We start from the raw sequence: 12099 nt of genomic DNA on the forward strand, positions 1-12099 counted from the left end.
GAGGCTACAATTAAATACCAAAACATAGGATTAACATTTTCCTTGTTTTAACCTGAGATTAGCACTTTGATAGCTGATGTAATGTTCTCTCTCTGCACAATTACAAGTGTGGTTGCTCTAGGGAAAAGGAATGGGGGGGAGGAAGGAGAGGAGGAGGAGGGTTGGATCCTGAAGCTCTGCCAGAAGCATCTCTTGCTCTCAGAGGAAGCCTGCTGGAAGATGGAGAAGAGCCGAGCAGAAGAATGCAGAGAACAGTTTAGTTTACTGCTTGTAACTGATGTGCAACACACTGCTTCATAGCTCCACACTGAACAACAGGAACTGCCACGCTGTTTCCAGGAACAGTCAGCGGCAGATGCTTAGCGATGAAGAAAAAGGCCACATACTGAATCATTTTGACTTGGTGTCGCCTCCTCCCAGCTTTGGGAAATCAGCTGGGTATGGGTTTGAAAACCCGAAAAGTTTCACCTAAGCTACTGTGTTTATTTGCTGCTGATCACACTGTCCCCCATGAATTTGTTTAATGCCTTTTAAAATCCATTTTCAGTCTCCACAACCTCCTGAGGCACTGACTGCCACAATGCAATTATGGACGGTATGAAACAGTACTTCCTTTTGGGTGTGTTTGTTTTAAACCTGCTGCTTAATGACTTTGTTGGATGCCCCCTCAGCTTTTGTACTGCAAAAGAAAGTGAACAATTATTCTGTATTTACCTTCTCCATTCAGCATTTTATAGACTGCTGTAATTTCCCTCTGCAGTCATCTTTTTTTCTTCAACCTGAAGAGCTTTCTCTATTTAATTTCTTCTTGTAGCAAAGCTGTTCTTTATCTCAAAAAAGATATATGTGGGCTTTTTATTACTTCTCTTTCTTTTTCCTCTCAGACAAAAGTGTCGAGGAAACCTTATACAGGAATGTCATAGTTGAAGGATTCTTTGGTGCCTCTTTGTGCCAAAATAATTAGCTTTCAGCTCTTGGAAATTGCCAAAAACTTCTGAAAGAAAACTGTTCCTGTAACCCTCTCCAGTTTGAGGTTGTATTCATGTCCAAAACTAGGTAAGAGCACGCAGCAAGTAAGCAGAAGTTGTCTGAATTTGAAGTTCTCATTTGCTGCCAACAAACCTTCAAATGTAACACACAAAAATTGAGTGAGTGCAAGGAAGTGACGAAATTGGGACCTGAGAGAGATCAGGAAGTCCAGTAATTCAGTCCGCACTGAGCAAGGCCAGCAGCATTAAACAGGAACAAAGATAGCAACTCCAGGGAGGGCAGAGGGGTGTTTTTTTTTCCTACTTGGTCCAGAATAAGCACAATATCTTATATAGTGTATAAATCTTTAGATACAGAGGAGGAAAAGAGCACACTTTTATGTACAATTTCTATGTTCCTATTTGGCATAAATACTCCATTTGGGAGGCAGATGCAAATGTCTTCAGATCCAGGCATGAGCATGTGCAGGGGACACCTTGCTGCCTTCTCAGTCTGGCAAAATCACACAGCTCTTCTGCCTTGTGTCCTTTTTTCTTACTCCATTGCATTTGAGCTGACTCTTCAAGACTGCACACCTATTGCTTGCCTGCTGCTGTGTCTCAGTTCTTTGGATTTCCCATCTGGTCTGTGCTGCTGGCAACACCGTTGTACTGTGCTGTCTGCTCCTGCCGTCTCCTCCTTTTCATGCCACTGCACAGAGAGCTGGTCTTGCAAGACAACATTGTGTCTCTGTCTAAGCTCTTCCTGGAACCTTGTTTCTTCCAAACGCCTACCAGATACCTCAGGAGAAGAGCCTTCGCTTCCCCTTCCTCATTATTTATCTTAAAAAAAAAATATTGAAGAAAGATCTTAGTTTTATTCTCCTGTGCACTTGCTTTTTGCTGAGTTCTTTCTAGCTTCAGGAGTGCGGCTTAGGCCTTTCTCTCCTGTCCCGCCTTGCTGTCGTCTTACCACCCACTCATTAGATCATGTCTGAAATTAGCTTGCAAGAACTACAGGGCAGGGTTGATTTTTCTTGCCTCTTTAGTGACGACTTGGCATAGTTTTGTGTGGTTTTGAAAAAACAGTAAAAACAACAAAAACCATCCCTTGTGCAGCTGGGAAAACCAAGGTAGGAAAGCCAGGTACCTATGGAAGAGGCTGGTGAAGACCTGTGGCAGAGCCAGCAGGAGCTCACATAGCACCAAAGCTTGTGCTCAGAGTAGATAATTCTGTCCGCTTCTGTAACTGTCTTCAATGATGAATAGTCATTAGGATGAAATATTTGGATTCCTTGGGGGGGGGGGGGGGGGGGAATATTTTGCACAAAATGCTTACGGTGAAATGCAACTCTTTTATTGCACAGTTTTGCTGTAGTAGCTTTGGGGCGGGGGGTTGACAACTAAATGATGATAGAGTAAACATATTGATGCCATGAAAGTGTTCAGGTTCAGTAAGATGATGATGTGTTAAGGTGATGTCGGAAAGCACAGAATCGTTTAGGTTGGAAAAAACCTTTCAGATCATGGAGTTCAAATGTTAACCTGGCACTGCCAAGTCCACTACTAAACCATGTCCCTAAGTGCCACATCTACACATCTTTTAAATACCTCCAGGGATGGTGACTCAACCACTTCCCTGGGCAGCCTGTTCCAGTACTTGACAGCCATTTCGGTGAAGAAATTTTTCATAATACCTAATCTAAATCTCCCCTGGTTCAATTTGAGGCAGAAGAGACTGACACTCGCCTCACTATAACCTCCTTTCAGGTCGCTGTAGAGAGCAATAAGGTCTCCTCTGACCCTCCTCCTCTCAGGCTAAAAACCCATAGTTCCTCAGCTGCTTTTCATAAGACTTGTGCTCTAGACCCTTCATCAGCTTCGTTGCCCTTCTTTGGATGCTCTCTAGTGCCTCAATATCTATCTCGTGGCCAGGGACCCAAAACTGAACACAGTATTTGAGGTGCTGCCTATGTTAATATTGATCCCTAAATAATACATTGGATTCCCAGTTTGGGACCAGTAATTTGATTTTAGGTGCTCTCAGCACAGACTTAATGTTCCACAGAGTGGTGTCCCTTGACATTTTGGAGACTGTCCCTAATTTTTTGTTATTTTTTTATTTGAGAGACAAGGCGCCATGCCAGTGGGGGCACTGGGTGTGCTGGGTGGAGTGAAATGGTGCTGAGGGCTGAAAAGTGACTTGCAGAGCCAAAATTGGAAGGCTGGGACTTGCAGCAGGGTCTGGTCCGCTTTGGATCAGGCATAAGCAGGATGTGGAGTATATGGTCGGGTTAGATAAACTTTCTCTGTGGGAGGTACTTTGAACTTTGTAAGGGAGAAATTCTGTTGCAGGCAAGCCACACGTATGGTAAAATAACGTAACTGTGTCCAAAAATGAAACACGCAAGAATGGCTTTCCCTTTATGATGAATACTGTCAGTTCAGAGCAGATCCCCAGCCCACACGAGTATTTTGTCATAAAATAAATGCTGATAGGTAATTGATGAAGCAATGTTAACTTCTCACTCAGTGGCACAAATCTGTGTACCCTAGCCTAGGAAAATGACTTTCCTAATCAGTCTCTGTTGGTTCCAGTCTATTTAAAAATGTGTGTTTTCAGGTGTCAGTTCTGGTAACAATATACTGCGTTCATGACTCTTCCTCACAGAAACTCGGGCAGAAGGCTGTAGCTTTCCTTAGAAGAGGCAATTTTTTAGTCTGTCTTTACATTTTATGTTGTAGAATGTAATAAAATCCAAATCCTGCCACTTTGCACATTCATTTAATTCATATTGTTGTTTTCCACATGGGTAATACTCTGGATTTTACTTTTTTTTATAATGCCTTTCATCCAAAGATCCCAAGCTGATTTGGCCTGATTCCCAGGTAGAGCTTAGCAACACTTAGCATAAGACCAGTAAAAGGAAGTAACAGGGAATTTCACGGAGTTCTTGGCTGGCTGTCAATTTAAATGCACCGACAGGTCGGAGCATCCCTGGCCCATGAGCCCCCGCTTCCCGGGGCTGTGACTGCCTGGTGCAAGTCTCTCCTGTCTCAGCCAGAAATTCCTCTCCTTTTTCTTTTTCTCCTCCTCCAGAACAAGCTCTGCTGTCTCCCAGAATTTAAAAGAGAGAGATGATAAATCTTTATGTGGGGGGAACTTGGTGGGAAAAATAGGGTCTTGGGGCTAGGAGATCCACCCCACTAATTTGTTATTTGCTGTTTGATCACAAAGATGCGCTAAGCTGAAACACACACTTTCGGTTTTGTACCTCCCTGCATATGTGCAGGTATATGCATGATTTTAATTTCTTTTTCTCATCTTCGTGTTTAGAGTAACTCAATTCTCCAGTTTTCTAAATTTACCAAGAAGGTTTCAGTTTCTTTTTCAGTAGCCAGAATATTTTTCAAACTTTTATTCTGAATGTTGTTTCTTCTTTGGAGAGACTCTTGGACTTTGAAACCACCTCTCATATTAAAAGCCTTGCCTGTCTGAAAATTTGTTCCAGCTTGATTTGCTGTTCAAAGTGCTGCTTCATGGATTCATTTTATGTCTCCTCGGAGACATTTTGTGAGAATTTTGCTTATCTACTATTATTGCAAAATGATCCACCATCTTAGGCAACCAATCACTTCCTCATCCCCTTTTCATTGGTCTTTAAAGCAAAATGGAAATTAAACTGTGTCTGCTGTTACGCAGACTGTGGTGATCTGGCTTTCACCTTTGGACCATGGGCAGTATTAGCTGTGCTCACATAAAAATCTTGCAGAAAGAGGAAAGATACTCTGTGCCTCGTGCATAGAAAAGGGTTAACACGTGCGTGGCGGAGACAGGGAGAAAATCAGGCTGGCTGGACTCTGCCCCTTTGCTAATAGGCCTCTTTTTCTGAAATGCATGGAAGACAGATGAAAAATCTCAGAGTTGCCCTGAATTATTTTCCTGAGCGTACAGCTTTCTCTTTTTGTGGTTAAATATGACAGTTATAGTGTAGTATTTATGCACAGTCAATAAATCAGGAGAAAATGTGCTGCAGTCAGGGCATGTATCCGTAGTACGTTCCTTATAGTTCACTTGAAAACTGAATTCTTGAATTTGCTGAAGCCTGTGAAAAGAAATTCAGGTGCATATCTCCATGGGAGGCTTACACAAAGCCTGGTGGCCCACAGTAATGTGAAATTTGCACCTCAGTGTCCATTACTGTCCTCAATCTGCAAACCCAGACTCCTAAAAGGCAAGTTTTAGATCAGGCTCCCAAACTCTTTCTTGCCTTTAGTGGAATGATTGCAGGAAGGAGATGGGGCAAGTGAAAGGGGCAGAAATCTTTAAGGGGATGAGTTACAATTTTGTGGAATTTTGTAGTGTGGTTACAAATTAGTGGTGGGGGAGGAAAGGTGCTTCTGAGCTATATCCTGGAAAATACTGGCTTGCTTTTTTCAGAGGGGGCTGTGTGACACATTGGCAGAAGCAGCCTGGCTTTTCCTAGTGTCTGGCTTAAGAGCAGCTAACTGCTGACGAGTGAGAATATTTAGCCCTGATAGAGCACACTATCCAGGGCTTGAATTTGCTCAGCTTCTGCCATCTTGAATCTAACTCCGTTTTCTCACTCCGCCATATAGTTACTGGAGCTGAGAAGGAGATATTATTTAGCACAATTTCATATCTTTCATACTGGAGTTCAGCTGTACGCAAATTACTCATGTAAACAGGGGATTTTATCTTTCAGAAAGGGACAGTATAGATCTGTGGCTGGCAAAGAGCTAAACACTTCTGAACTCTCACTGTGTTACTGAAGATTGTATCTTGTGTGGTGCCAAGCAAATTCCTTCGCTCTGGTGGCAGGCCCTTTTTTGTATGATAGGGATAATACCTCCCAGCTCACGGGATGGATTAATCAGTATTTTTATAGTAATTTAGCAGTGACCATTTTTGCTCTGGCTTGAAGCCTTTTAAATCAAACAGGAAAGTAATCAGAACAGCTGTATTACAAGACCAAGATAGGGAGCCACAGAAGCAGAGGGAGGTTTGAAGGGTTTAGCTGTTGATCCAGATTTTGAGTAGATAATTTCTGACTAAGGTATCAAGTGTGCCCCAAATTCAGATGGCTAATCGGTGCCAAAGCTGACCTCCTTCAGTGCCTAAAGGAGCATGGCTAGTGTCTCAGAGACACATTACTTGTTCAGGTCAGAAAGTAGCTAGGTGATGAAAAAAAACCAAACAACCCAACCAAAACCAGATGAAGCAATATAAAAGTGTTAAGAAAGACAGACTGTCAGAACTAAAATCCTTTTAGAGGAACAGCTCAGATGTTGAGCTGTGTTAGGACAAGAAACAGGAAAATAATAACTTATCAGCAGAACACGGAAAAATATCACTGATCTGTTTGGTTGGAAATTGAAATTATTTTTCCTGAATTATGTTCCTTTTTGCTGTGGGATAGAATATCTACGCAGGACCTATTTCAAAATATTTAATTATAGGAGAGCTTAATCTGCAGTAGTTGTTCAGATTAATTTCCCCATAGAAACAATTCCTTTAACTATTGCACTTGAAGAAATGTAGATGAGCATAATTTCAATTAAAACCCAAGAAAAAATTGAATTTTATAGATGTAACAAATGTCTGCTGCCATAGGCTGCCAGGTAGCCAGCACTGCAAACACCAATTGTATGGTGGAACAGCAAAGAACCACTCACTCTAGCTGCATTCATACACATTAGCAACCATGGTGTCTGTTACTTTCAGGAATAAAAAGAGTCTCATTAAACTAAAAAAATGTCTTGCATTGTATCCAGAAAATTGCTAGATTTCAGCTCTTGTGGTGTCCAGCAGGAACAGGCTTCAAAAGCCAAAATCTTCAGCAGAGAAAGGGGGAGAGTATGTAAACCTTGCCTGCTGCTGCCCTTGGAAAGGTCAGCCTCTGAAATGGGAAACAAGAGAGTTTCATCTTGACCTTTAAACACTATGCTTGAATGCGAGAGAAGCGGCTTTTAGGTATCTGGCAGTCTGAAATAAAAAAAAAAAAAAAAAAAAAAAGGGTGAGGGTATGAACTTCTAATTGCTTAGCATTTCATATAGTCTGACTTGAGAACACTGTACGATGCAGGGCCTCTAGGTTGCCAGTTTGAATTGGCTGAGGTCAGCTGGAGTCAGAAGTTAGTCTCTGATCTCAGCTGGCTGATGCGAGAGAAATGCATAGGTGGCCTCATCAAGTTCTCGGTGCTGGGACCTAGCGGTATTAGCTGGCATCTTCTACCAATAGTTTAGTTTCCATTCACCCCTTAGCAAATCTATTCCTATTGAGGAGTTGTCTTTCCAGACTACCATGCATCTGTACAAAAATATGGTATCTACATTTTTGCCTTATCTATAGAGATTCAAATCTCATTTCTTTCAGTCTGGCTCTATTCATGTGCACTAATCACTTGCGTAAAAATATGTATCGGTTTATCCCTCCTGGCATTTCTTACATGATTGTTAAATTTCAGAAACCTTGATCACAGTTGCACTCACACATACACAACCAAGGGAGGCCTGGGTAACACAATGGAGCCTCCAAGTTTGATACTATCTGTTTTCAAAATAAGCTGCTTTTCAGCTATTAATTTATCCACTTTTGGTTCACTAAAATGAAATAATTTGATAATGTTAGATGAAAAATATTTGCAGATGTTATGATTTTTGAAAAGAAAACTTATTTCTGAAACCTATATAGACTTGTCACTGTCTTAGATTCAGATGTTGGGTTTTTTTCGGTGACAAAAGGGACAACTACATCTCTGAACTAAATGAATTTATATCTCCAGATAGTTTGATCAAGATGGGTAATGATCTCTTCACAAACATTCGTATTTTGTAATGCTTTGTAATGGGGATTTTAGAACTCACCTGTGGTGTTGTGAAACACTAGTATCGTCCAAACGCTTCACAAAAACGGGAGTGAAAACTGAAACTGCCTCTTTGCTTGTTGTTCAAACGAATGGCAAACAAAATCAGCAGAAAAAGCCTCTGGAGCGTAAAAGCGTTGGAAAATACTATCGGTTTCTTAATTATTGTTTTAAACTAAGATTCATATTGACAGCGCTGCTTTTGTGTTTTTTGGATTCGATCCTGGAAGCAAACAAGCATTCACGAGCAGGCATAGTGCTAAATATTTCCTCAGTCTCATTCCACTTATCCAGTTACAGTCACCAGTAGCTGCTCGGGCCTGTGCAGGGCAGGGGCCTGTCCCGTCCCAGCCTGCTCCAAGGCTCAGGCCTCCATTTTTTTTTCCTGAGGACACTTTGATCCCTTCTTTCAGGCTAAAACTTTTTTATTTTTCTGGTGCGTGTTCACCTGAGCGGGAGGAAGTTGCCCAGGGCTTTATGTCTTTTCAAAAAGCGTTGCCACGGTTAATTTGTTGCCACCCGGCCCTGCCGCAGGTGCTGTGTGTGACACGCCGCTCTGCTGCGGCCCCTGAAGATGGCCGTTACCTCACGTGGAGGGCTGAGGATTTAGTGCTTAACTGAAACCTCTGAAAGAGCAGAACCGGAGGGATTATATCACTGGGTGATTAGCCGAGCTGCGTTGGTCGCTCCCCCAGGGCCAGCCTGCGGCTCCTGCCCGCTCCCCTCAGCCACAGCAGGGCTCCCCGGTCGTCGAGGGCTGTGCGGGCGGCGATGCCGGGCCGCGGCGGGCAGGTGTGAGGCATCGGCCCGGCCAGAGGGCGGCCGCGCGGTGACTCAGCCGCAGGGACCGGCCGGTCACCTGGGCGGGCGGGGGGCGGGGGTCTGTGGGGAGGCGGCGGTGCCGCCGACCGCCGTGGGCAGCCCGCGGGGCGGGGCGCCCCTGGGGCGAGGGGCGGGGAGCCCCGCAGAGGGGCGGGGCGGGGTGACAGGTGCGGCGCGCGCGCGCGCGCAGGGGTCCGGTGGCGGCGCCTCCCGCGTCCCTCGTCACCCCGCCGCCTCCCCGCTCCCCCGCTCCGCCATGAATATGCAAATGTCGGTATAATTGGCAGCCAATGGCGTGCGCGCTGGTCACATGGTGCTGGTGGAAGCTCAGGGAAGAGAAGTTGAGTCTCGGCGAACACAGGCAGCTCAGTACCGAGCCGCAGCGGCCGCAGCCGGAGCCGAGCCGGGGAGGGCGGGCGGACGGACAGGCGGCCGGCCGGCCAGGGGGAGCGAGTGAGCCGCTCCCCCCCCTCCCTCCTCCCCGCGGGGTGCCCGGCGGGCCGGGGCTCTGCCTGGACCATGCCGATCCTCCTCTTCCTCATAGACACGTCCGCCTCCATGAACCAGCGGGCGTATCTGGGCACCAGCTACCTGGACATCGCCAAGGGCGCCGTGGAGATCTTCATGAAGGTGAGTGCGTGGCCGGGGGGGGCCGCCGCCGCCGCCGCCCCCGCCCCGGTCGCCCCCTTCGCCCGCTCACGCCGCTTCTCTCCGCTCTCTCCGCAGCTGCGGGCCCGGGACCCGGCCAGCCGCGGCGACAGGTACATGCTGGTTACCTTCGACGAGCCGCCCTATTGCATCAAGGTAATAACCCCCCCGCGGCCACCCCGGAACCCCCGCGGCCGCCCCGGCCCCGCCGCGGGGCCGCCCTTGGCGTGGCGGCGGCGCGGCGCAGCCCCGTCCGGCCCGGCGGCGGCAGCAGCAGCCTGTGAAGATGGCGGACATTTTGCTTTTGTATGGAGGAGAGAGGCTGAGGGCGCTGCTGAGATGGAGGAGGGGGGGGGAGGAGACGGACGGGAGCGTGATTCACCGCCCCGGCGTGGCGAGGGAGGCGGGCGGCCGGCCCCGCTCCGCCTTCCCGGCCGTTTCTCGACCGCCTCCCGTGAGGCGGTGGCTCCGGCGGGGGCCGCGCCTCGCCTCGGGCCTCTGCCGCGGGTCCCGGCCCTCTCGCAGCCGTTGGGTGGGGGTGTCCCGGCCGGGCTGCGGGGGCACGGCGGGAGGTAGCGCCCTCCTGACATCCGCGGGACCTCCCGCCGCTCCGCCCGCGGGACGGAGGCGCCCGGCGCCGTTTGCCGCCTGTGCGCGGCGAGGAGAAGCGGCGACGCTGGGGCTGCCCCCTCCCTCCTGCACCGGTTTGGCGTGAGGGGCCCGTGGCCGCGGCTCGGGTGGGCACCTCGCTGCGGGGCCGTGGCGGCCCGGCGGGCCCGGGCTGGCTTCTCCCGCCTCGGCCCTGAGGCAGGCAGGCCCATGCCATTTGTCACGGCCACTGCGCCACAGGTTATGCCAAGAGCAGAAAAACATCGGGGCGCTGTGTCCCTTATACCGTAGCCTTCAACTTGCTGGTAGAAACGTTCATCTAAAACATTCAAATAAAGTGTGCCACAGGAAACATCATCGCTGTGGGAGCTTTAGAACCTTCCTGAACACTCCTGGGTTAGGGCTGTGTTTGCCACGACTAAGACAGTAGTTGTTGTAACCGCTGGGCCTTGTGCCCGTACTGCCAGGGCCGAAGAGTTTTGTGTAAAAAAAATTCCTTGCTGGTCATCCCAGAGAAGAAAAGAGAACCCTCTGTAGATCCCCCAGCTAAAACTTATGGAAGAGAAGAACTTTTAAAAGTAAGTGTGCTGACTGCTGCTGTCTATTGACATCTTTGATAATGAGGAAACTTAATTATCAGGAACTATGAATCTTGGCTCCTTTCATCAGCAATATATTTACAGAGCTAAAATGTACAGCCTGCTTTCCAAAGTGACAGGAGTGATTTAGTGAGTCAGTATTTACTGTTTGCTACTGCAACTTTTGTTTCCTTGGTAGAAGGTGTGGAAGTAATCTTATTTCTGTGAGCTGAAACCATCCTTCTTGAGTTACAGAAACCTGCTGTCTGTCAAAAAGCCTAGGTCTGCCTAGGAGAGAGGTTTTTTAGACATAATACACGCATCCTTTCCCCCATCCATGTTTCTGGCTGGATGCAAAACCCAAATCTTTGTTATCCCAGTGTGAACTGTACATTTGTAAGGGGTTTTTCTCCTAGTTTTGTGTTGGGTATTTTGCAAGTATACCTGTATTACATTTGAGAAGGAAACCTTTCCACTGCAGTGACAGCAAGCATACTGGTGATTTAATAAAAAAAACCCCAAACTCTTCTGCTGGCAGTGTGTGTGGTAATGCTACAGGTTATTACCACATACGTACTCAGATTTGCTGAGGAAGATCCTTACGTTTAATGAGCATCTGTGTACGTTCTAATGTACTAATGAGCATCTGACTGTGTTCCCAGTTTTAGTAAATAGTAATTGAAATAAATGGGACTGTGTGATACCCATCAAAGTATTCAATCTTGTTTAACATACAGTAAATGGTCAAGGGGGAAAAAAAAAAAAAGTATTGTAGTTCTTGTAACTTGCTAGCATCATTTCTTATGAATTTATTTTTCGATCTTTAGCATACCGATTTTTTTAAATCTGACCTTAAACAGTCTTAAAATATTTTTTCAAAACTTAGTAACTTGTGTAGGAACAGGCTGCGGCTCCAACAAATAAATTTATAATAATTATGATTACAACTCCAGTTGAACTATTATGTAAAGACTTCATGGCTTAAACTAGTGTGGTTAGGCTGTCATCGTGTCTCTTACTAGAGCAGACAAAGCTTTACAGCAACAGCATGATTTCTTCCCCTGTTTGAAGACATGTTCTCAAGACCTTTTACTGGTATTTTTGATGCTCCTCGTGTGTTTTCTAACAACCACAGTTAGGCCAGGAAAACTTTCTGATCTAGGCTATATTCTGTATGTTTTACAAAAGATGCTTGTAAAATAAATAAAGTTTAGTTTCTTTGCTAACGCTGCTATAGTCAGACACTTAATCTCTCTTGATTGATTTAGAGAAGGAGAAAAGAAACTTGACAAGTGAATGTTTTGCAAATCTGCTTTCCAAGTAAGTGCAGTAAGGTTTTGGTTAGTGGCTGCTTTAATGTCTTTTTTTCTTCATGATTTACACTAATTAAATTATATAACCTCACAGATAGTTCTTTAGGTTACCAGTGAAGCAACTGAGGGTAATAATCTTGTATGGAGTTGAGACTTCCTGGGAGGTAGAGGTATTATGGGAACTTCAGCTTGGATCAGGAGTAACTGTGAGACGAGTGAATTTTTTTTTTGTTTCAGAATTTGTTTACGTGTAGCCTTAAAGTGTTTTAAATT

At 46.0% G+C, this 12099-nt stretch overlaps 1 protein-coding gene across 6 annotated transcripts in view; it reads left to right on the forward strand.

Moving 5' to 3' along the window:
- Positions 1-9047: 9047 nt before the first annotated feature.
- LOC102045848 (integrator complex subunit 6-like) overlaps positions 9048-12099 on the forward strand; it is a 41851-nt gene continuing 38799 nt past the window's right edge. For 4 of the 6 annotated variants that reach the window (XR_008735204.1, XR_008735203.1, XM_055727235.1 and 1 more), the window contains exons 1-2: positions 9050-9308; positions 9405-9482. Coding sequence is in view for 4 of the 6 variants with exons in the window: in XM_055727235.1 (XP_055583210.1) it covers positions 9198-9308; positions 9405-9482 (189 nt within the window). In the remaining 2 variants the exon portion in view is untranslated. Of the gene's footprint in view, positions 9309-9404; positions 9483-12099 lie in introns of all 6 variants that reach the window. The other 2 variants (XM_055727238.1, XM_055727239.1) reach the window with 1 other exon arrangement.

This window comes from Falco cherrug, chromosome 15 (genome assembly GCF_023634085.1).
Source record: "Falco cherrug isolate bFalChe1 chromosome 15, bFalChe1.pri, whole genome shotgun sequence".
Lineage (NCBI taxonomy): Eukaryota > Metazoa > Chordata > Aves > Falconiformes > Falconidae > Falco > Falco cherrug.